This window comes from Mesoplodon bidens (genome assembly GCF_964165515.1).
Source record: "Mesoplodon bidens genome assembly, chromosome: 5".
Lineage (NCBI taxonomy): Eukaryota > Metazoa > Chordata > Mammalia > Artiodactyla > Ziphiidae > Mesoplodon > Mesoplodon bidens.
This window is the reverse complement of record NC_138161.1, coordinates 74,846,208-74,872,315: the sequence shown is the minus strand read 5'-3', so window position 1 is coordinate 74,872,315 and position 26,108 is coordinate 74,846,208. Positions and strand designations below refer to the sequence as shown.

The window sequence follows — 26,108 nt, the reverse complement described above, 5'->3', positions numbered from 1 at the left end:
CATCAGTGTCTACTGTTTGTTACCAGAGCTGGGTCAAGTAATTTTTTACCTGTAATTTTTAACTTGCAGGTAGAAAATTGACACTAGATGGCAGTGCCTGTATAGACGGGAAAAAAATTCTTATAATACTGTATACCTGAGATGGGGTGGCAAAATAGGGGCATCAGTGTGACGTTCTTAATAAGAGTGCCTCTTGAGTTAATAAACTGAATAATTTGTAGAAAAGTGAGGAAGCAAAATTTGGTTTTGGTCTTGAAATTTTCCTGTGGCACTTTTTGTTTTTAATCCTGATAATAGTTTCTAACTTTCTATACTGTCAGATAAATTCCGGCATATAAGTTTATGAGACATATTCTGATGGTTCTGCAGTTTTCACTAAGGATTTACTGTACCAGTGCTTTACTCTTAGGAGCTGTGGAACCTTTTCCCCAGCACTCTCCGTGTCACCTAGAAAGACTGTGTAGCACATAGAATTATGATGTGCTGGATCTGGCTTAGTTAGTAAAAGCCTGCTGGAGAATTTTTATCATAAAAAGACCTCTTATCCAACACCAATAAAATAAAAGGGGTTTTGCTGTAATTGGGATTCAAAGTGATTTAATTCCTGTTTTTACACCCCTTGTGATAAGGTAGAAGTTCATTTATAACTTAATACTTGGGTTGAAATTATTCTTAGCCAGTAAAAATCTACTGGTTGACCTATATGGTATATTATTCTAACTTGGATAGAATAATTTGAAGCAAATTTGAAGTTAACAAATGTGGAGGTTGGATTTATACCCAAAATTCTTATGAAAGGTCTTGCTAAGTTTTTTCAGTTTTTTGGTCACACCGCATGGCTTGTGGGATCTTAGTTCCCTGACCAGGGATTGAACCCATGCCCTCAGCAGTGAAAGCACAGAGTCCTAACGGCTGGACCGCCAGGGAATTCCCAAAAGGTCTTGCTTACTGAGTATCATTAAGTTTTGCTTTGTAAAATTTATATTTTCCCTAGACTTCTTTATAAGAACCGTGTGATTAAGTATATCATCTTTATTACATTATTTCACGTTAACCATTATTTTAATTTCCCATGCATGTAAATGCACATTTTTGTAGTTACTAATCAAATGCTTGTAAGGGCTGTAAGGGGTTATCTCCCACCTCCTTGGACTCCCAAGTAGGGGGATTCATTGAAGATTAGGAGGGTCTTTTGGGTGGTTGGTTTGATTTTCATGGAGGTGGTTAGAGATGAACTTCTCATTGGCCTTCATGAGTTTTCATTGCATTTCTTTGACCTTTCCTTGTTCTTAACTGATCCTGAATTTGGATTCATATCCAAGTTTTTTTAACTTAAAAAATCACACACACTTACTTTTTCATAAAGCTAAAAAAATCATCCCTAAAAGAGCACTGGACTGGAACACAAAATACTTGGGTTCCAGGCCTGGTTCTGCCATCAACTTGCAGTATGAGTTTGGGTGAGTCCTTTAATCTCTTCAGGCCTGGGTTCCTCATTTGCAGGGAGTGGGGTGGTCTCAAAGATGGCGAAGGCCCCTTGAAGCCCTGACATCTATCCGGTGACCCTTGGTGCACGCTACGGATGAAGATGAAGTGGCAGTTCTTCAAGTGGGAAGCCAGGCACAGGGCTTCTAATTTTCATTTCCCTTGGCTGAGGTTTCAGTATGTGGCTGGCTGCCACCCAGGTTACCCTTTGGAATGGTATGTTCTCTGCCAAGGAAATCTTTCCAGAAAAGAAAAGAAAATGAGAGTGCTTGGAAATTTTTCTTAAGGATAGAACTGTGAAATGTATTTATCTAGTATATTTACCATGGCAGATGATTTGTATAAGACTAGATGTTCCCACGGCCAAGCAATGATTTTAATTTGCAGGTTCTTTTAAATGAGTTTGAGAAGCTTTAACCTTAGTACAGAACATTTCTAAAACCCAAGGAGAAATATCTTCAGTAGCTAATCATTTTCTCCATTAACAAGAGAAAAAAAGTTCGGGTTGCAATTTAAATCTTTTGGTAAAGTTATTTCTGTTAGGTATCACTCAGTGCAGCTTACCTGCCAACATTATTTTTATTTAAGTGATTCTTATGAAGATTGTGTGTGTGTGTGTGTGTATCTCATATTATGATATAGCTTTATAATGATAGATCAGATAAAAACTAATTGTGAGATTAAATGCACAAATGCTTTTATTACTCTAAGCAAATAAACTGCAGTTCCAATTAGACAACTTCAGCTCATTTATGCATACAGTAGTTCACTGGATTGACTGAATGCACAATGAACAACTGAAAAATGATCCATTTCCATCATTCATCTGATACTCTTGGGTAAAAAACGCACTGTTTCCCTATTAGAATACAGGTAATAGTAATCAAAAAGAAAATTTGTTGGTACTTCACACTAACATTTTAAGACTGGGAACTTAATCATGAAATACATATCTGGAAATGATGGCAGAAAATAGCATTTTAAGCTGATAGTACATTTCTTCTGTAAGTCTCAGTGGTTTCTACATGGGGTCCTGTTGGCCAGAAAATTAAATTAGAATTTTGTACATGCTCAGGTGTCCAAATAGAGATAGAGGACCCTCCCCGCTCTACATACACCTTAAAAGTGGGGGGAAAAAGTTTTCTCCCTCCTTACAGGTACACGCAGTACACTGTCAGTTTTTCTCAAGTGATATATTCATGAGAGTAGGTAGCCAGTAGGGGCAGGGCGGGATATACCTCAGCTTCTGAGTGCCACAAGGCTAGGCCCCATTAGTCCATGCAAAGAACTTTCATGCATATAGTTTAATGCACATAGTGTGATTATGGAATTAGGAAGTTCTTTCTTTAACATTTACTTTTCTTTGGGCAAGTTACTTCACCCAGCATATGCTGAGTAGTGACAGCATTTTTCTCGAAGCCCATGATTCACTTTCATGTTAATAACTTCTCAAAAACACCAAGCATGTAAAATCCCAGTGCTAATTAAACAGCAAACATTTGCCTTTCTGGGTATTTTACAGATTTACTTACAAAACTGAGCATGTGTATATGTATTTTTAAAGCTCAAATATTTAAACTTGCTGAAGCTGTGCCTACAAGCAGTCAGAAGTATAAAGCAGGTTTTAGGAAAATGTAGGTAAAAATGAACACTTCATTGCAGATACATTTTATTCAAAGCGAGGCTTCCGTAGTAGTGTAATTCTCCCTTTCATAAATTAACCAGACTGTCTCTGGTTAAAGACTAGGGTCTTCATCCTTTTACCATCTCTCCATGTAAATGGACATAACATTATTAGAATCCTAACAGACCATCTTGGAGGAATTGCTATACAGGGCCATTTTTGAGGCCAAGCAACACTAAATATTTAAAAGGTAACGAAAGCAAATACCTAGGCATTTTCACTTCTGTTGAATGACAAGTGAAAACAACTCTTGCTAACATGAATGTGATAATAGAAAAAAAATGTACAATTGTTTCAGCTGATTTTTCAAGCAAGACTTCTGAGTGAACAGAGCGTACTCTTTCTGATGCAATGCACATTGCATCTGTGGATGTTGTTCATTTGAAAAAATATATCTGTACAACCTTCTTTAAGTTACTAAGTGCCTGAAGGTAATATGTCTTTCCCCCGCCACATGCTTCCCTCTGCATAAACATGAGATGTACAGAGCAATGTAAGAATAGGTGACTGCAGTCCCAGATAAGAAAATAGAATGGATTTTCCTGGTTGTGAGTTTTCAGATGTGTTCATAATTCAGGTGCACAGTGGTAGCGACAGCAGAAACCTCAGAATCCGGGGACACTAGAGGTTGAGCAGTGGGCTGCTAAGTGATTCAGAACACTGGCTAGTAACACCGTTCTGTACCTGTATAGACTGCTGCTTTACCCATGCAGCTCCTGCGGCTCATGCATTGCCTTATGATCTATAGTCCTTTTTGCTGTAGGGCTTGTTGCGCAATATGTTATCGATCTCATTTACCACGTGTGATGTCATCTTTGGGAGAACCTGAGAGCATGAGAAGAACAAAGGATGTGGTTAGTACTTGTTCTTTGTGCTCAATTTTAAGCAAAGTCATCTAGAATTGGATACAATTATAAACCACCACCAGAATGCTACCTCCCCAGCAGACAGGAAGCTCCCTAAGGTCAGGGACCTTGTTTTGTTCACACTGCATCTCCAGAGCCTGTAAGAGTACTTGGCCCATAGTACGTGCTCATAATTATTGGTTGACTGAGTAAATGAAGGCTCATAGAAATATGGAACATCTAGAGCAGCTCTGTCCAATAGAAATGAGAGCCATATATGTAATTTTAGATTTTCTAGTGGCCACAGTAATGAAAGTGGAAAGAAGCAGGTGAAATTAATACATGTTTTACTCCATTATATTCGAAACATCATTTGAACATGCAGTCAGTATAGAATATTATTAGATGCTTTACATGTTTTTAAGTACTAAATCTTTGAAATCCAGGGTACATTTTACACTTGGAGCACATCTCCATTTGGATTATCTTTAATAGCCACAGGTGGCCAGGGGCTACAGTAGTGGATAGCACAGGTCTAGAGACTAAGGAGAGACTCAGCCCACCTGGTGGACAGAACCCTGGTGAAGGATGGCTACAGGTTAACAGGCATCCCAGGTAGATGGAATAGCATGAAGAAGTGGAAAGTCCGTGAAACGGGGTGATACAAGTGTAGAGTGAGTGGGGGAGGGGTGGGGATGGTGGGAATAGGGAAGAGGGAAGTTGAGGTAAACGGCGGAAGGCCTTGAATGCCATTTTTTGGAGTTGGGACTTTATGCTGAAGGTGGTGGGGAACCTCTCAGGACTTCTCAGCTGGGAGTGACTCCATCAGACACCTGGAGGTATTCTGAAGGAAGAGTTGGAAGGAGATTGAAAGGGGACACAGATGTTAGAAATTTATTGCAGTCCTAGCCAGACACTAAGAACCTTAACTAGACAGTGGCGGTAGAGGAGAAAAGGAGAGTGCCTCGGAGAGACATTTTGGAAGCTCATGGTGATCTCAAGACTGCATAACTAGGAAGATAGTGGTGTAGGTAATTAATTATTGAGAGACCCCAGGAGGAGAAGTTTGGGGTAGGATATGTTGAGGTGAAGGTGCCTTTGGGATCCCATGTAGAAGTGACTTGCAGTCAGCCAGAAGTGCAGCTGTGGAGCTTAGTGGTAGTGGAAGGACTGGAGTTGAGAATTTGCAAGTCATTTGCACGGTCATGCTCATTGAAGCCCTGGGGAAGGATGAGATCATCTAAGGCCAGCTAGCATTTATTGCAAGAAGCGGGCCAAGGGCACACATTACACCATAAGACAAGGGACAGAGGCAGGCTTCTTGCAGGAATAGTCGAGCCTGTGTGGAGTCTGGTGAAATACATTCATGATGACTGATTCTGAGGTTTCCACCTCACCCTTCCTCTGCTGCAGTCATGTTGGCCAGCGTGACCTTGTCTCCACTCATGCTCTCCCCAGAAGCCTCAGGGTTTGGCAGGGTAGTATAGCTCCTTCCTCACTGGTCTGGTAACATTTTCCTCTCCGAATGAAGCTAAAGCAGATTGGGTTTCCCACTAGCCTTGGAGCATCAGAGGATCTCAGCTACTGTGCTATTTAAATGTGAGACTGCAACAGTGAGACTCAAATCTAGAAGTTGGTTTGAAGTTTTGTGTCTAGAATATAGTGGGTTAGCCATGTGAGGAAAAAAATTCTTCATTCACTACACCAATAAGAAAAGAGATCTAAACATTAGAAAAATGAAACCATAAAAGTACCTGAATAAAACATGAAAAAAAATATAAGACCTAAATGTTCAACAAGAGAAGCCATACATTAAGAATTTTATGTGAAGTTGCCCAATTTTTTAATGTTGGCAACTGTTTTAAAACATTTTCGTCCCTGCAGGTCACACAAACATCCCATGAGCTAGCAAACTGCAGGCGTAGCAGTATCCTGAGTGCAGTAATTGGCAGGTGAGGGGAGGTCTGGCCAGCGTTGCCGCCTGGCAGGCATTAGGGAAGCTCTCCCAGGACTGGGTCACTGTCAGGATGGACCTTGGGGATGGAGCCGGATTTGGCCAGCCTGGGGTGGTGGACACTTTGCAGGAGGAGGACCACTATTCTGGGGATTGGGATCCCAGGGAAGGTGGGGGAGGGGAGATGAGCCGTGGATGGGAAGGCCCGACTGCTGAGGAGCCTGGACTTTTCTGAGTGGATGGTGGGGAGCCTCAGAAGGGCTTGAAGGCTGGAGGATGGGGACCTGTGCAGGTGATGGGCTGCCTGCAGCTGTGGCTTCTCTCCAGTCTCTCATCTCTTGAGGCTCTGATTTATAAATGCCCCTCCAGTCTATGCTCACCTTAGGCACATTCATTCCTTGGAGCAGCTGCCTTCCTTTGCCCATTAGAAACTTCTTTTCCTTATAGCTGCTGGCACTGCACTCTATCCAGTCCCACCAACCGCTGCAGGGAGCCCCCAGCCACACAATCTACTCTCACCACATCAAGGGGCCCAGTTACAGCTTGCCAAGGGTGGAATCTGTGGCACTGGGCCCATGGGAGGTGGAGTAGAAAGGGAAAAGGGAAGGTAAACCCTCCTGGTAGCAGCCTCCCTTCTTGGACAACGTCCCTTTTCTCTTACGCGTTGAGCATGGAAGCCCCATCCTGCTACCAGCCAGAGCTTTGCTAGGGAGGAAGTGCTTTGGGAAGATGACTGCCTCAGTTTTCCTCTGAAATGTTATCTTTGGCTACCTGGAGTATTGCCAAGCCCAGGAGCTACCTTTTTTCTTTTTTACCGTCCCAGGCAGTATGAGTTCCCCCTTGGAATGGCAGTGATCACTCTGTTAGCATGACAGGAATCCTTGGCTGCTCCCTTTTCTTGCCAAGCCATCTGCAAGTCATGCCTCTCTTTCCAAAACCTACGGACTCCTTGACCTTCATGGCCACGATCCTCGCTAGTCCAAGCCACCATCACCCGTCACCTGGACAACCTGTCCTTGCCTTTCTTCATTCTGCTTTTCACACAACAGCCAAAGCAATCTTTAAAAATTCAAATAACAACAGCGTGTCCCTCCTCTTAAAACCCTCCAAAGGATTTGCTGTGAGTAGAACAAAATTCTGACTTTTCTAGTGTTCCGTGTGACCTGTCCCCTGCCCGCGCCCACCATCCTTTATGCTCAATGCATGTTGACCACATTCGCCTTAGGCTGGTGCTTCCTGGAAAAAGCCAAGTGCGTCTGCGTCTCAGGGCCTTTGCACTGCTCTTCTGTGTGTCTGCTCGTTCCAGGGCTTTTCATGTGCTGCGTCCTCCACTTCCAGGCTTCAGAATACACATATCCCAGAGGGGCTTTTGGCAAGGACATTCTCTAAAGTGGGCTCACTCATTTCCCAGTTAGTCTCGATATTACAATACCATCTTTATTTACTTAGTAAATGTTCTCACTTGAAATTATTTTATATGTTTCTTTATTATGTGCCTTTGCCACTGGAATGTAAGCTCCTTGACGGGTGGGTAATATCTTTCTGGTTTCCTGTGGTGTCCCCAGTGCTGGGTACAGAGTAAGCTCTCAAAGATCTCCTGAATGAACCACGGGCTAGAGTGAATCTTAATTCCCTCTTTCTCAGGCAGCCCGTGAGCTCCTGAGGGCACCGTCCTGTGCTTATCTTGGAACACTCTCTGCCTAGCATGGTGCCAGACACAGAATAAGTACTCAATAAGCATTAGTGGAATTGAAATCACTGGTTTGCATTTCAGTTCTTTTGTGTATAGACTGTTCCCGTTTCCTCCTCGTCATTGTGGAGCCTTTATCTGTTGCCAGAGCACAAGTGAAAATAAGAGAAGTTGGGAAGGCTTTCTTAAAAGAGCATTCCCCAGGCAGGGACAGGGAACCCCACAATCTGGGAGGAATTCTCAGAAGCTGAGAGGCAGAGATGATTACCCAGCTGCATAGCCCTAAGAAAGGTGATGGTAGAGAAGGAGGTCTGCACCGTTTATCTCCCAGCATATTCGAGGCTATTCTTCAAAAGGATTTTAAAAAGTTTTAAGTTTAATCAAGCTTGTCCCCACCTCCACCTGCTTCCTTCTGGGAGAGGTAACAGGGCTAAGTGCTGGTTTCGGGGACAGATGGACAGGGGAGAAGCTGTGAGGCACTTCTGTTTGTGCAGGTGATACAGCTACGGCAAGAGCTGTGGACGAGCTCGTTCCTGCGGCCTCTGGCTGGGCTGAGAGTGGGGCAGGCTCAGGACTGAGATGTGACCTTTGGGGGCAGGGGGTGGTCACCACAGCCACCAACCTCCACCCTCTCCTCAGAACTCCCAGGAACATCTCTCTCCCACTTCCCCTCCTGCTGCCTTACAGGCTTCCCAGGTACAGCTGCAGGCTCCCTCCAGGCCTAGCAATCCCTGCAGGGGAGGGAATGGGGGTGGGCGCTCCTGAAATTGCTGTTAGGGAGATGTGATCCTGGAATTCTGAGCTTATTTGTCTTAAAAGTGGCAAACATTCATTCATTCAATAGGTATTTCTTGAGTGTTGGCTAAGGGCCATAGAGTCTAGGAACCGGAAAATCAGTGGAGAAGCAAGAAAGACACAAGCCTCTGACCTCAACGAGACAGGCGGTTATACTACGTTATCGTCAGTGCTGTGATGGGGAGAGGGATCCAGGATCCTAGGAGAGCAGAAAGGAGGGGCTTGGCACACTGTAGATTGGCAATAAATATTTGTGGGGGAAAAAAGTAAATACATCATGTGTGGATATTGTCCTATGGCTACTACATTTCAAGCTGGTTATTAGGCAGGCTTGTGTGGTTCGACCTGGGAACCCAGTCGTCAGGTGTAACATTGCTTGGGTCATAGAATACACTGTCCCATGGACACAAGCCATCCTGAGAAATGAGCCTGGAGGAGACTGCCTGTTAATCAGAAGAGGACATCCCTGGATCCACATACTGTGAAAGTTCTGTTGCTTCTTTTGCCTTTGTCCCCATTTCCCTTCTTCCCCTATCTAGGAACAGGTAGCCTATTCCCTACATATTAGGGGCTTTCATGCCACTCAGCTGTGACACAATGAAGGACAGGGGTGGGGAGACGGGACACTGCCTGGGGGCATCTTCAAAGGCACCAGGGAATTCCCTGGAGTTGGTTGGAAAGGGCTGCAGTACTTGCCTGGATGGCACCGAGGTTTTCAATGAGTTGTTCAGGAGTGGATGATCCCAGGAGCACGGAACTCACACCCTCGTTTCTCAGGCACCACGCTGGGAAGAGAGAGCAGTGGGTCAGGAAGTCAAAGCACTTCTGACTGTTGATGAGTTTGCAAACACCATTTGTAGCTTCGGTTGTCGCAACCAAAACATATTAACCTTGGGGGAGGATGGACAGCACGCTCCAGGGTTAAAAACCTCAGCAGCAAGCCCTGTTGTGTGGGGGACCCGGTAGAACCCGTGTCCGTGAACTGTGGGCTTCGGGCTCCTCTGCCCCACAACTGGGGCACCCAGTCTAGCCGCCCAGCCCAGAAACACTGTCTTGTCCCTGAAGCCACCTGACACTGCGCATGGGCGAACGTCTGGATTCCTGTTTGCATCTGTCTTTTCCATCTCATTCATGCTCTCACTTCCCCCTCATCTGTTACGTAGAGTCCGTGTAGACTCTGGGTAGCTGGGTCCTCTGTCTCCGCTGACCTGTCAGCCCTCTCTGGACCTGCCTTTCTTCCTGACGCGAGGTTCATTCTGGGGAGAACGTCTCTCTCACCAGCCCTCAAACCCCTCACCCCTCCTCCACCTCTAGCAACCTCTACACTTTAAACCCTCTTCGACCCAGGCCTCCTCCCTCTCAGGAGATGGCCTCGCTGCCTACTTGATGTAGAAAATTGAGTCCCTCAGGTAGCATGTTCCTTAATTTCCCACTCACCTATGGACACAAGTAGACACACACATACTCCAGTTTCAGAGGCTATGGGGTGCTGTCTGTTCAAAGCCAAACACTGCCCTGGTCCTATTCCTTTTGCCTTTTCTTGGATTTGATTCATCCATTATTTCTCTCCCTCTCTTGCTCCCCTGGATGTTTGATTTCTTACTATCCTCCTTCTCTTTGTCAAGAAGGCATAATCAAATTTCTCCCATTCTAAAATAAGCCTCCTCAGGCCCTTCATACCTGTGTAGCTGCCACCCTACCCATCTCTTCTTAAACTTGTAAAAGGCCAGTTGAGACTCCCTGCATCCCCCTCACATCCCAGTCCCCTTCTCACCATGTCAGAAGCCAGGGTCCCCAGGAAACTCCCTGTGGTTCAAGTAGACTTTGCAGTTTGTAGCTGCCTGGAACTAGATATTGCTCTAGGCCCAGGGATGCACTGTCTGCTGGATGTCCCTGCTAGACGCCCCGCAGACACTGCGAACTTCTTGCTACTTAACTAAGCCTGTCCCTCTTGGGTTACCAATCTCATTTGGTGGCATCACCAGCAACTTGGCCTCCCAAACCAGAAACCTGGGAGCTATCCTTGGGCACTGTCCTTTTCTGATCCCACATTCCTTTTTAATTGTCATCTAGCTGATTGTCCTTCCTAAGTATTTCTCTAATCCAGTAGTTCTCAAATTTTAGCATGCCTCAGTCACCCGGAGGGCCTGTGAAACATTGATTACTCAGTGCTTCACCTCGAGTTTCTGACCCAGAAAGCCTGGAGTGGGGCCTGAGGATCTGCATTTCTGACAAGTTCCCAGGTGATGCTGATGCTGCCTGTACAGGTACTCTTTTTTTTAAAAACAACTTTATTGAGGTAAAATGTACCCATTTTAGGTGTACAATTCAATAATTTTTCATAAATTTATCATGTGTGCAATCATCACCATTTAAAATCCAGTTTTAGAACATTCCCATCATCCCAATAAGATCCTTCATACCCATTCACAGTTAATCCCATTTCTACCCCCAACCCAAGGAAACCACTCATCTACTTTGTGCCCCTATGGATTTATTATTTCTGGACATTTCACCTAAATGGAATCATGGAGTACGTCTTTTGTGTCTGACTTCTTTCACTTAGCATAATGTCTGTGCGGTTCATCCATGTTATAGCATGGGTCAGTATATCATTTCTTTTATTGATGAACAGTATTCCAGTGTGTGGATATGGGAACACACTTGGAGAATCACTGCTCTGGTTCAACTGTCCACTCCCTCCCTCAGGCCCTCACCATCTCTCCTGCACAAATGGTTTTCCTACATCTTGTTTGGATTGTCCCTGCCTACCCCGCACGCATCCAGCAGTAGCTTCTCCAGACACAAATCTGTTCAAGTCACTTGCCTGCTAAACGTTCTTCAACGTGTGCCTGATGGGATCCTGGTCCTATGAGGTGAAGGTCTCACTTCTCACCCTGACAAACCTTAGTAGAAAGCCCTCCACTCCAGCTTCCAGTCTCCTCACTCCCTGCCTTGAACTTAGTGCTCCAGCAGCACTATTTGTAAATCCTCTCCCTCCCCAAATATCATGCTGTGTTTCTCCTCCCCAAGCCCTTGGCTCAAGCGGTTCCCTGGGTCTGGAATGTCCCTTTGCCTCTTCCCTTCCTTTGCCTCACTAATACCTACTCATCATCTGGGATTCCTTGTGGGCACTGCCTCCTCCTAAAGTCCTTCTCTGAGTCCCAGGCCGGGTTGGGAGCTCCTACATTTTACTTCCAAACCGCCCCCACCCCCACCCCCGGCCCACCCTGCCCTTCTCAATTATTTTACTCTCACACTGTATTAAAATTATCTGTTAATTTCTTGACTTGCCCACCAGACTGTGAGATGTGTGTTATTTGCAGTTGGATGCTCAGCACCTAGCCCAGCACCTGCACATAGTAGGTGCTCATTAGATGTTTGTTGAATAAACAAGAGACGTGGATGATTGACGGACATCCCTGAACACCTCTTCTTCTGCCCCCATTTGGTCAGGCCATGCTGTCAACTGATACTGTTAAGCTGTTACCACACTCAGACCTTTTAAGGCAATCACTAAATCCTTCCATGTGGAAAAAAATAATGCTCTATGAAGGCAACAAGCCAAGTGATCCTGGGCTTTTTCTTTCTTTCTATTTTCTTTTTTGGGCTGCCTTATTTCCTACTTTGCACTTAGAACTCTTTTTTGGCACTCGTGGAAGTTCTGAGGGCAAAGCAGGGCACTGAGAAAATTATTGCCCATAAACCACCTGATGCCAGCAACAGATGATTCCCCCATGGGCTGCTGGGCCATGTAGGAGAACCCACTGGGCAGAGCTGGCCAATGCCAGAGGTAACGTAGATGATTCCAGATACTTAGCATCTTCTCAAGTGTCCCCCACAGGCACATCCAGAGTGTCTATGAGCAAGGTGTGAATGCTGGCTCCTGTGCAGCCGTGAGACACGGGCACCAGCCCACAGTTGGGGTGAAGTAGTTTGTTTCCGGCCAGAGGATCTCCCCTCCCCCGACACGCTTCTAGCAGATCAAAGGTAATATGCCTGGAAATAATTTCCCTCTTGGTTTGAGAGTTCTGTGGTTAAAAACAAAACTACCTGTTTACCAAGAAAAGAAAAAAATGACAGGCGAGAAAGACATCTGGGGGCACAGAGGGAGGAAAAGGAGAAAGAAAGCATGTTTTAATTTAAACTCAGACTCTGTAAAGAGTCATGTACATCTGACATCCAGTGAAAGTCTAAATGTTGTAAAGATTTTCTCTTTACAAAGACAGTGTTCTTCTATCTCTTTCAGAGCTAGATTCAATACTTGCTTTCTTGTTACCACCTAAAGATTGTATTTATGGCTATGGTTTAAGAATAGGTGTTTCTCTTTGTGCTTGTGCCTCTGACCATATATGACGGCTAGGAGTGGACAGAGTTTCAGCAGAGGGTGTCTAATTCTTTGCAAAAACATCATCATCTTCATCCTCATCTTCACCAGTTACTGAGCACCTACTCTTTTCTTTACATACATAATTTCCTTTTGCTCAAGAAGTTTGTAAGATATATACTACTATACCCGTTTTACAGATGAGAAAATTGATAATCAGGTTAAATAACTCGCTCATGGTCGATAGCTAATACCTTTTACTGGGCTCATTAAAGCGTAGCGATGCTAACTAATCACATTAAATATAATCTTTGTTTTATTGTTTTTTGGAAGAAAGGATTACAGCAATAGTTGCACATATACTTAGGTAACTGGTATTTCTCTCCTAAAACCGTCTCCCATTTCCATCTTTCTGTGACTATTAACTGCAGCTACCATTTTCCTGCCTTCCAGCCTCAGAAGAGTCAAGCCTCTAACAAATATTCTTTTATTTTATTTGCATACAACTTATCTTGAGCTTTTTATCTCATTGGCTCACTGTATCTGATTTGTCCCAATTCCTGCTATTTCTTAATCCTTAGGAGTTTTTTTCTAGACTCTATACCCATTTTATTCTTTGCTCCTAGCTACCACATGAATTCTTTTCTCTTCAGCCTCTTCTTCATTTGTAAAGTGGAGATAATAGTAGCAAAACTCCATTAACATCTGTTAAGATAGGGCTACAAATAGTATACACCTCGATTAGTATACACCTCGCAGGACCCACGATTAAGGAGACAAGAAGATGAGCATTAAAGAGCTCATCACAGAGCCTGGTAGATACTCCCCAGCAAGGGAACTGAAAGTTTGAATGCTTTTCTGTCTAATCCCTAGTCTCTAGCCACTGGTGGCTATTGAACCCGGGAGATGTGTTTAGCCTGAATTGACATGTGCTATAGGTGTAAAATACACTCTGGATTTTGAAGACTTAGTATGAAAAATAGAGTGTGATATATCTCAGTAACTTTTTATATTTACTACATGTTAAAAATGATAATATGTTGGCTATATTGGGTTAAATAAAATCCATTTAAAAATTAATTTCACCTATTTCCATTTTACTATTTTAATATGGCCACTGGAAATTTAAAGATTAAACGCATGGTGCACATTATATTTCTACAGGACTGTTGTGGTGCAACGTGGCTTTCAATTGTTACCCGTGACCATGACCTTTCATTGACTCCACAATGTCGGAAGAGCCATCGTCGTGGCTCTGGAAGTTTCGCGCTGACGCTGCTCCCATGGGATAGGCCTTCCATGTGGCAGCAGCCTTGGCCACGGTCGCAGCCCTGCTCCTCAGCCTCTCACCAACCCCACCTGACCTTCGACGGGGATGGTAAATTGAGCCAGAAGCAGTGGATGTCACTACACAGCTCAGGGGTGCTCACCCTTGACACTGTGAGGATGTGTGCGTTTTCACTGACGTGTTCTTGTTTAAACTGTGTTATAAGGGAAAGGAGAAGGGAGTAGGAAAACTGTTTCAGCATGTGGAACTACTCTAGGGAACTCTGAAAAACCTATCTAATACTATCTCTCATTTTAGATAGTATGAACCAGGAGTCTGTGCTTCAGAGATCATCTGTCCCTGCAATAGGTATGTTATCATGCAAGAGATGTGGATCAAGAGTAGAGAATGATTTCATTTTCCATGATCCAGCAAGGCTTCCCCTCCCAGGTGACTTTCTCACCCACGGCTAGCTGAGGTAGCGTGCATCCCAGACGCTCCGCAATCGGCGAAAGGTCTTTCAGCTTGTTTTGCTGTTTTCTCCCTTCTTCACTCACAATCCTTTCCTTCAACCACTGGTAGCACTAGAGATAAGAAGAACATTTAAATATTAATGTCTGGTAAGGGTTTGATGCAAAGATTGTTAATTCAATAAAATATAAGAGCCTCTTGGTGAATTCCTGAATCTTCTTGGCTCTGACCTTTCTGTTTGATGGTGACAAGGATGCGTATGTCTTCATGCAAGGAAATGTTCCCCACGGGTCTCCTTCCTTGTTTACTGATTCAAGACAGATTGATTTTGACTAAAACTCACCATTCAGATCCATCGACATGCACAAAAGTTGTTAAAATCCTAACATATAATCAATTAGATCCCATCTGGACATGATGTTTCATATTGCAATAGCCTTTAGAATGTAGGGGGAAAAAGCATTTACATTTCACCAGGGTCTATTATGTTTCCTTTTTGTCAAGGAAGTTGGGTGCCAAGCTTTCTTCTCAAAGGAAGCCATTATCTTACATTTCCTGCTGTAACTATCTTTCTCCCTCTTGCCTTCAATTTACTCCTAGTCTCTTCAGTATTCTTATAATAGTGTTTTATTGTTAGCTTTCTCTGCTCCTTCCTAGAAGCAAATGTGAATGGTGTAATTGATAGGTACCGAGTACATTTTAAAGTCACACCACGATGCATTTGGAACTTCCCCGACCAGGGATGGAACCCGTGCCCCCTGCAGTGGAAGCGCAGAGTCTTAACCACTGGACCACCAGAGAAGTCCCATTTTAAAGTTTTAAAGTGGATAAACACTTTCCCAAACGTGTATTACCTTTTGTATAACGTTTGAAACTTAAAAAGGCAAGGGAACTTAAAAAGGTAAATGAGAAACTAATCTTTAAAACCTCTGAGAAGAGACTGACCCTGATGTAGACTATGAAGTGAGCCTGATTTCCTAAATATAAGGAAAAGAATATTTTAGAATTTCTCAATGCCCTATTTTTCAGAAGGTTCTGCTCTTACTATGAAAGGAGGAACAATAGACTCTTACGTACAAAGCTAGCACTATGCAGCAACACCCAAAGGAAAAGAATATTTGTAAGAATCGGTTAGTCTGTTTTAGTGACAATAATAAAAACCATCTCCCTGTGTGGCAACGTGGACTTTCTCCATTGTATGTGTTCATGACATAATTACCACCACAGACCTTTACCTTCTCAAAGGCAGTGGAAAGCTGGGCAATCATCACAAAATCTCCACCCATATGATTTCAATGGGCTGCTGGCTTTTTTTTTTTTAAGTATTTTTTCATCATTCTAAGACAGTATTTCCAAAGAAAAAACCGCATTATGTTTTGTTATGATTTTTGGAATGATTTTGCAGATATGAAAAGAAAAAAGAACAAGCGGCCCCAGTTCTGTTCTCCTCCTAGATCTCAGAGGCTTATGGTCTGGCTCCTCACATGAAGTTTGCTTAGAGAGATGGCCAAGAGTTTTCCCAGTCCCGGCAGCATGCTGGGTACATCAGAGCCCCTGTACCTACTTCTACTGTCCTCAAGGGGAAAAACATCACCGATCCTCACTTTAGTTTCAAAACATTTTTCAGAGGACGAGTATCTCTGAATGTTACTCAAATGAAAAAAAAAAAAAAAAAAAAAAACCACGGTTGAAAACCAATAGCCAAATGCTTCTTGAACACTTGCTTTTTATTAGAACTAGGAGAGTTCCTGAGGTTTCAACATATACCACACACATAAAGATTGACTGATTCATCAATCTTTAGGAAGACTTCTAAAAGTAACAAATACTAAACATTCATTTATTGAGTACCTTTCTTCCCACCCTCAACATAAATCTCACTCTAATCACTGGAAAACATAAGCAGGTTAGGTTTTTAAAAAGTAGATGCATAGTATTTCTACTGCTTTCCCCATACCAAAGGAAACAAATGTGTTTCAGAAATACATAACTTTAACTGCTTTACAAGTGGGAAAATGTTAGCATACGGAGGAGATGAGGCTTAACTAAAATATTAATTAAATATGGAAGTGAACCAGTGTTTTTGGTAAGAAGGCTGGTGGTGGGTGTGGTTGTATGCAATAATAATAATAATAATCCACGAATCAGAAGATGAAATTTCATCTTCCATTCCACTTGCTTAATCCTATTCCTGCAGTGGTTTGATTACATGTTGCTTGTTCTTTCTAAGTAAGTGGAAGGCAGGGATGGCTTCTTGTTCATCTCAGCATCTCCAGTCTTGACACAGTGGTTGGCCCAGAGAAGGGGCTCAGCCAATATGGTGGTGAGGAAGGGATCTGAGAAACCAGGGCTCCACAGGGTAAAGATAGATCTCTTCAATTTTTCAGATTGAGCACAGACACTTCCTCCTTAAAGAAGTACAACTCAGCTGGCAGCCCTGCGTGCTTCCACAGTGCTTGTGGATTCCACATAGTTTCATAATTCACCCCTTCTCATGTCTGTCTCCAGCAAGTCCCTGAGTTACACTGAGACTGTCCCTGTATCCTCAGCCCTCAGCACAGGGCCCGGCACTGAGTAGACACTCAGTAAATATTTGCCAAAAGAACAGTTGAATGAGCTTTTCTCCACAGATTAGTGGGCTATTACTTTTATACATGTCACAAAATTCTTTAAATTTTCCTAAAGCCTGTTTCTTTGCCATCTCCTATTGCTGTCACCATTATCTGTGTGACACCCATATTACAGGTAGCCATAACAGGGTGGGAATAGTGAGATCAGCCCCAAATCCCTCAGTTGCCTGTTAGTTAATCGTAGATTAGAACTCAGGGAGCAACTATAAAGCCATGGACAGAATCAGTCACATTTCATTACTGGGCCTTGTCTAGAATAATTTAGCATTCAAGATCATTGACTATTTCTATCTAAACATCAAAGTCTTTGGCTCAAAAGAGCAGCAAAGTTTTCACTACTGAGGTGAAAATCTCTAGGTAAAATGCTGGAGCTAAAAAATTTCCTTCTGAAATTGTACCATAATGTGCAATATCCTTGGTTTCTTAATGTGAACACCTGGGGTACTTGGACTGCCCCTCTCCACCCACTTTGATCTACATAAGTTTGCATGTTTCCTGTTTACCTTTGACAGAAGGGTACATATTTTTATGATTTTTCTATAAGGTATTTTCCCAACAGTAGGGAAGAGCTGTCCATAAATTTTATTGCACTTTTCATTTCTATTTAAAATTTCTATTTAAAAGCTGCTCACCTGGTCTCTTGATCAGACTTTGTTGATCCTCAGTTATGGCTCATTGCACTCACTCAAGAACCATTTATTGAGTACCTAGCATGTGCCAGGCTCTGTGATGAGTTAACGTGAGTTTCAGTTTCTGTCCTATAGGTACTCACAAATCATTGTCTGGTAACTTGAGAAGTGTTGTTTTTAGTTGGATTGCCCCCTCAATGATTTCCTTAGAAGCCTTGTTTGTACTGCCTCTTTATGGGAAATAGATCACCGTAGGTGCATGACGTGAGCTGGTCACAGCACCTTATCCTTTGGGCCACTGTCATTGGTTTATCAGGTTGGCACATGACCCAAGCTTGGCCAGTCTTCTCTGGACTGAAGCTGATAAAGAAAAAGTCTCTTTTCTCTCAGGTTATATGACTTTAAGGATGTAAGCCTGCAGTCACCAGCATTCCTGCTCCTGGCCTCGTGGAGAAGACCCACTTGTAGTAGAAGAAAATGACACTCACATGCAGGGAGAAATAGAGGAGATGGAGAGTCCTGACGATGTGCAAATCTATGGATGGAGTCACCCCTGAGGCCATCCCACTCCACCCTTCCCAGGGAGTGTCTGTCTATGTGTTTCCTTCTTTGATTAAATTAGGTTGAACTGTATTCTATTGCTTGCAGCCAGAGGATTCTAAGACTCTGTAAGAAGTGTTTATGGAATGATAGAAGAAAGTACCAATAACTGAGTTTTTATAAAGTGAGGACAGGTTTCACAGAGTGAAGACAACCAAGATTCGTCTTTAGAGATGAGGAGAGCTTCCACAGCAGGATGTAAAGAAGGGCATTTTTGGGAGGCAAAAAAAGAGTACAGTGCATTTGGGTGAAAAATGAAGTAATATGATTTGGGGAGAGACAAGAATGAAAAACGGGTTCAAGAGTATTTCCTTCAATGCTTTTTCTGTGGGTTTTAGGTTTTGTCCTATAATCAGTGATTGGGAAGTCATTAAAGGATTTTAAGCAGGGTTATGATATAGTCAGATTAATCTTTTAGAAAGATAATTGGTCACATAGTTGAGATAGATAATAGAAAATTGGTGGGTAGCTGAAAAAGGCGGGGGGGGGGTGGAATCAGAGAGTCCAGATGGGAGGTTAATGCAACAAACCAAGTAAGCAATGATGAAGATCTGAACAAGGGTGGTACAAGGAATGGACCACAGAGCATCAGGATGTGGACTGGAGGAGTTGGTGCCCTGATGGATAAGACAGGGAGGAGAAGAGGCAGCTTAGATAATGCCTTGGCTTCTGACTGGGATGACCAGATGGATGGGTGGAGGCATTGTTAAATGAGAAGGAAGAGTAGATTCTGGGGAGTGAGGACAGATTCCATTAGGCATGACAGATGCCCGTGGGACAGCCACGTGGAGATGTCCGATAGACACGAAGAAGTAGTGGTGTTTAGCTCAGCGGTGAGTCAGTGCTGATGACACTGATTTAGAAGTCTTTGTAACAGTGGTGGGCCAGATGCAGCCTCCCAGAAAACCCCCTGGGCAGTACTACTTTCTAAAAGATAGGTATTTTTTCACACTCAGTTAGTTTATCCTTCAAATCTAGTTCAATATTTATCTTTCAAATCTAGTTCATCCTTACTTTATTGGTGTAACTTAAAACAGCCAGTGTGAAATACCAACCATTTATTCTATTTTGGGGGAAGGTGAAAGTTGCCATCTTATTTATCTATTTGCCTAGGTCTTTATTTTTTTAAAAATGTTTTTACTATTAGAATTCTCATTCAATCTTAAGGTTGAAATATATATATATATATATATATATATATATATAATTAGTAGTAGTAGTATTTTTTGCTTTAGTTACTCTACTCAAGTGGCTTTTCTAAGTGTACATATATTAGTCCAGAAAGCACTTGGACTGATGAATTAAGAAGCCTTGAGGGTCTGCGGAGCTCTAAAGAAGCGCGCTTTGTGACTGGCTGCCTTTCACCTGTTGAGAGTCCTTATTTATTGCTAAGGATGTTTCAATAGATGCTGAAAAGTCAACAACAAATATTTTGGGGGTTGCTCTTGGGCTTAGTCACCTTCAAATATTTTGCATCTCTTTTTTTTTCCTCCTTTCGTTGTGCATTTTTAAAAGCTTTTCAGCTGTTTGTAAGCTTTTCTCAAACAGTGATGGAGATCAGCCAATCATATACTCCAAATACAGTGTAGTAGCTACTTCTTCCTCCTTTAAAAACCTGAGTTTGAAGGGAAACAAAAATGCCTTTAGGGAGATGCATTGAGAGCCAGGAACCCTGGGTTCTACTATTAACTTTTTCTATTATGAGTTTATGCTCTTGGATTGTATCTAATCTCTTTGTGCTCAGTTTCTGCATCTGGAAAAGGTTTACCCTCTTATAAGGATAGTCTGGAACAAACACCTGGTATATATGGAAGCATTTTGAGCTTTTCAGAAAGTCTCTGAAAGAATGTAAGACAACATGCTTGGCTACAACTGACTAAAAGCCATCTGTATCCATTTATCTTTGCGAGGAAAAAAGGAGATGAATAAAAACACTTAGCCCGGTGCTTGGCACATAGTAGGTGCTCAGCAAAATCACAATTTTCAATGCTTTTCTTTCTTCACTCTTTTCTTGCCATCCACCTTTTATCCTTTCTTTCCTAGGATGCTTTTCGTTTTTCTTTGCTGACTTATTCAAAACCTTCCATTTTCCAGAAACAAGACCCTATATAATATTCTAGGATAATTACTGTAATAATGCAAAATTAGAAGCAGGACCATGTCACCATGTTTTAGGAAATATTTATGTTGTATTATCTTAGAGAACAAACAAGCTAATAGGTCAACTGGTACAGCAGAGAGAAAAGTGATAGACCTAGAGTCTGGACAAGGTCCTGATTAGGGAAGCACACGGTGGGGTTCCAGCCACACTGATTAAAGGGTTGCTGGTTTGGGCTTAACTTGAGTTGTCCTTGTGCTGACTTTGTGCTGATGGAGACAAGAGGCTGTGTCAGACTTCTGCTTCCTCTTTGGGGCTTTTGGCATGTGTGAATTTTGAAAATGCCTATGCTCTCTCCCTAGACATTACAGAGTAATTTGTGATTCTAATGTTATTACACATTCTCTCAAGTTTTTAAAAACAGACATGTTGTTATTAACAAGGAGAGATTTTGGAGTACTCTCCAGTAAATTAATCATCAAGATCTTCTGAATGGAGGTAACTTTATGTCAATGATCTTAAATATCTTTATGCTTCAGAGAAGAAATTAAGCTGCAAGACTGAGCAGCCGAAGTTGATCTCTGCAAATGCCAGCCCTGAGCCCCTGTGACAGAGGCTTGGCTCTGTAACTGCTTCCCAAACCCTCCCTCCTTATTCCCCATCCTCACATATTAAAAAACGTCAACCGACCTCAAACCTATTCAACTACAACCGGTTTGCCACATGTGGATTAAACCTCTGTGGCTTAAGTTTTGTTTTGTCAAGAAAAGTAAAATTAGATCCTCTTATATAGAAAAGGGATTTTACGTTTCCTAAGTTTCGAAGGAGGAATGAAATGCCTTCTTGAATATAAGAATAAATGTACGAATTCGAGTCTACAAATCCAACCAGGTCATTGGGCATCTCCCCCGGTCCCCAGAGGAGGAGAACTTTCTGCACTGATGCCTGACCAGAAGTAGAGACCTCCAGAGGGCTTGGGGAGCTGGCCAGAAAACACCGGCCAGCCCAAGGCCACACTTGGCCTGAGCCAGGGAGCCACAGGCTGCTGCAGAACTGTTCTGTTCAATCTCCTTTTTCCCCTTGCTCCTATCCCCAGACTCTTGCCTAGAGGTGGAGGACAATACCTTCAGTGAAGCCCTGGAACTTTCAGGCACCCCATTTCCATATTTTCCTGAGATGATGCCACAGGCCAGTGGAGACCATGTCATCGCTCCAACGCCTACAGAAGAAAAAAACCTTAAAAAGTTACTTCTGCAAACTGGGATCAAAAGTGTTGGGGTGTTTAGAAAGGACTTGGTTAGTTGTGGGGAAAACTGGCCAGATACATGAGCTAATATCAGCATAAATCTTTCTATTACAGTTTAGGCGTCTACAAATCGTGCTTCATTTTTATAAACCTATCAAACGTGCACTGTTGGTTATGGGGAACAGGCCACATAATCAAGCCTGAAAATGTGGCTTATCCATAGTTTTCGGATGACCAAAATTTATGTTTCTTTTTACACTCAGAGATAAACACTTTTGCTTGCACAGAAATCCAGCTCTTCGCTTGTTCACTCAGTGCCTTAATAATGCCTGGTGCAAAGCAGGAGCACAATGCCCCCTGCACAGTAAACACACAGTGATAGCAATAACAACCATTGTTATTGCTGTTGTTGAACTTTATTGTTTGTTTGTTTGTTTGTTTTTGTGGTACACGGGCCTCTCACTGTTGTGGCCTCTCCCGTTGCGGAGCACAGGCTCCGGACGCGCAGGCCCAGCGGCCATGGCTCACGGGCCCAGCCGCTCCGCGGTATGTGGGATCCTCCCGGACCGGGGCACGAACCCACGTCTCCTGCATCGGCAGGCGGAGTCTCAACCACTGCGCCACCAGGGAAGCCCTGTTGAACTTTTTTATCCTTTTTTTCTTACCCAGCATTTTCCCACTTGTGTAAACCCCCATTTCTTATGAAGAAAATTATCTCTGGAAGCTGTTTTAATAAGTACGCCTGAAAATGTGGCTTACATAACTTTTTCTGATGTCCAAAATTCTCGTGTACATGTTGTGTATATATTTTTTCCCCTCTCTTTGTCATTATGTCTACCTACAAAAACATGTGTCCCTGGCTTGTCAGCCGTTCCTGAATTCCCATTCTGACTCAGTTCTAGGCAAAGTAGGAGATACAGATGTATAAATCCATAATTTTGGGGAAAGGCAGTCATAATCCACTCAGAGATGCATTCTTGGCTAGAGCAACTACCCTATGAAAAATACATTTATTCATTGTTTCTTCCCTTCATTCTATATGCATTTTTTGAACACCTACTGAGTACAGCTTGTACACCAGTCACAATTTACAGCTCTGCTTGGCTTTCATGAGTGATACTCTGGAGGCTACATACAGGCACTTTTGATTCTTCCAGTCTCTGGAATGCATAGTGCTGACAACCCCTAGGTTAATTAGGAACATTTAGGAAAGCATTTCAGTAACATTTTTTTTTCTGGATCACTGATCATCCTGTTGTTAAAAATAATCAGCAAATTTGATTGTGAAGATTACCTATTTTATGGTAGAGCTCTGGTAGCTGAACCTCCACTTTCTCTCTCTGGAAAAGATGGTACTCAGCTTGTTCACAGACTGGTGGGATCATGTTGAATTGTCTTGCTACAGAGTAGGCTTCCTAGGGAGAAATAAAAGTGCAACTGAATTTATAGCTGATGAGAAATAAGGCTGTATGCATGAAAAAATTTCATTTTGGTGAAATCAATATAAACCAAGAAAAATGTAGATGGCCAAATAGTAAGCAAAGTTATGACCATCAATTTCACTAAGAAATACCAATGCAGGAAATCCTTATTATTCTTTGAGAGGTTTTGGAATGAGTAAGGTCCAGGGAAAATTAGTCAAAGTATGAATTATGGACTATTACAAAGAAAATGTAGTTTGACTATTTCTAGGTTCCTAAAGAAATAAAACTTAACTAATATATAATATAAAAATGATCTGTAATTAGCATGTTATGAACAGTACCATTATTTAATACATTAAAAAAAACCTGGAATATTGTGTTCATATGTCCTATTAGCTGAGAAATTTACTCTCTTACTACCAGAGAACATGCTAAAGCACAATTCCTGTTAGATACCTGCACCCTCCCTATTGTATTCTGAGCTGAAGAGATCCACCCCCCATATCCATCTCTATTACTGATGGAATTGATCATAGAATTCTAGTGCCATTGTGATTGTGAAGAAAGTTTGCAAAAGATCTTACAACTTACATATGATATCTAACAAACAATAACAGGTACTCAATGGCCATTTAAAAATAGAAATGAAACTACCATGATCTCCATGGCACTCCAGCGGGAGGTTCCCCAGTACATTGCCATTCCTTGGTTTATCACATGTGTCATGGCTCGAACGATTTCTATGGAAAGCCAAATAGTTAGCATTACATGTACCTTTCAAAGTTATATAGTCTTTTTTTTTTCCTGCCCAAAGCTTAGATATTTAATGCAATTATTTGTTGGATTAATATAATTACTTTGACACTGGTGATAACATAATAGTCTAACATAAAATATTGATAGTTTGGAGGTGGTTGGTACTTTTGGGTAAACTGACGTTCCATTTTCAGATTGCAGCAACAACATGAAATGATATTAAAAACAGAATGATCACTTTAAGTTCTTCCTTTACTTTTATTGCTTCAGGGTTCCTGGCTGGATAAAAGAACACATGATTCACCTCTTTCAGAACGTGGGGACCTTAAGGGCTCACTAAAGTGAGAAGTGAGAGAAAGCATTTGTTTTGACTTTGTAGAATGGAGGGTCATTGGGGATAGAAGGCCTGCCTCTATGTGTGGGATCTGCAGAGCTAAGACTCACTCAGGGTGGCTGTTTAATAGAGATGACTCAACAACAATGTGTTTGGCAGAAAGATAAACATATTAAATGCTGAACAAACAGCCAAAGCCACAGTGGCTCCCAGCCCACACTGGCATACTCTGTCCTTGACCACTTTGGACCACAGTTCATTCTAAGACACCCATGTCATGCATTTCACCGGTGCCTGCGTGTGGCCCCGCCCCGCTTGCTCATCAGCCTCTTTCAGCTTGACATCATATTTCCTAAATAGGAGAATGAACCCCTTCCCAGAGGGGTGGAGCTGAGCTAATCTTCTTGGCACCAGCCGATGTGATGCAGAATCAGGGAGCATGGAGAACCTCAAGTTCAATTGAGTGATAAGTCACAGACACGGTTGGATTTCTTCTACAAAGCAGGTCAGCCAAATACCCAGGATGCTAGGTCATTTGACATTTTCAAGGGGCTGCAGGCCACGGGCTTTTCTTGCCCCACTAATATCTGGTAGGTTACGTGTCCTTCAGAAGAATCAAATCCTTTCTCAAACTCGAGTTGAGTAGATGTGTTCTTCTTTTATTTCTCACCAGCAAGCACTGTCTTAATTGATCAGGGACAGGATTTGGAACGAGACAGCGAGGGTTAGGGTCTTAGCTTGCTTGCTTGTTTGGCTTATGTAAACCATTTTAAATTGCCCTTGGTTTCTTTTGTTTGGAAGATGGGAATGCTTTTACTCACCAGAGTCCCAACAGAGGTAGAACTTGGCCTATAAGGAAAATATTTTTCTTTCTTGGAGAAAGACTCCTAAATATCAGTTTATTACTCAGCAACTAAATCTATGAAGATTTATAAAGCAAATGAGATACAAAAAGTTATATGAAACCTTTTCTTTCCTTTTATTATACAAATGGAAATAAGTACCTGTGCTAAAATTTCTGGAAGTCTAAAGCCATTATTTAAATCTCTGCCCCAAAGTATTCTCTCTTTGGAGATCTCCATCGTTGTGCTAGTCCCCTTTCCTTTCACATCCTGTTTCATCCAGAGCTGAGATGTTCATCCAGTCAACAGGATTTATGAGGCGTCTGCTATGCTGGGGGTTGGGGATATTGTGGCAAATCAAACACGTTGGTAAACGCTGAGGAGGTTAACAGAATAAAATGAGCCCGAGAGCCTCCCCTGCCTCCATTCTGTAATCACGTAAGATGTGCACAGGACTGGCCAGTGGCTTGGCCATGCGGCAGTTACTGAGGCCTTGGCAAGAGCAGGTAAGGTGGAGTGGAGGTGGTACTCCTCCTGTACCTTCATTCCCTTATTTCACACACACGTATTAAGAGCTTAATATTTGCCAGGTACTGGGTTCATCTGTGAGTAAAACAGATACAAAGCTCCTTGAGTTTTGACTTGAGTGGGGAACATGGAGATGTAAACAAGTAGGTAATTACAAAATGTGACATGTTATGAAGAAAACCAATAGGGGGCTGAGATAGGGAATAAGAGGGAAGACCGATTTTAGTTGGTCAAGGAAGGTCTCCCTGAGGAGTAATGTTCAGGCACAAAAAATAAATAGGGACCAGTCAGGTGAAGAACAGTGGAGGAGGATTCTAGGCCACTGGAGCAGCATGTGCAAAGGCCCTGAGGCTGGACAGAGCTTGGTGAGTTCCCGCAATCAGGAAGCCATGGAAGCTGAGTCAGGAAGGAGGACAGGGCTACAAGATGAAATTGGCAGAGGGCAAACCATGTTATTTGTCTGTTATTCAGGGCTTGATGGGAAATCATTAACATTTTTAGGT

At 42.6% G+C, this 26,108-nt stretch overlaps 1 protein-coding gene across 5 annotated transcripts in view; it reads right to left on the bottom strand.

Moving 5' to 3' along the window:
• Positions 1–2,729: 2,729 nt before the first annotated feature.
• Positions 2,730–26,108, bottom strand: part of KCNAB1 (potassium voltage-gated channel subfamily A regulatory beta subunit 1) — a gene marked incomplete at its 5' end in the record, with an annotated part of 429,450 nt that continues 406,071 nt past the window's right edge. For all 5 annotated transcript variants that reach the window (XM_081235013.1, XM_081235016.1, XM_081235014.1 and 2 more), the window contains 6 exons: positions 2,730–3,994; positions 9,150–9,238; positions 14,511–14,631; positions 21,600–21,694; positions 23,016–23,136; positions 23,800–23,885. In XM_081235013.1, coding sequence (XP_081091139.1) covers positions 3,905–3,994; positions 9,150–9,238; positions 14,511–14,631; positions 21,600–21,694; positions 23,016–23,136; positions 23,800–23,885 — 602 coding nt within the window. In that variant the 3' untranslated portion in view covers positions 2,730–3,904. The remainder of the gene's footprint in view (positions 3,995–9,149; positions 9,239–14,510; positions 14,632–21,599; positions 21,695–23,015; positions 23,137–23,799; positions 23,886–26,108) is intronic.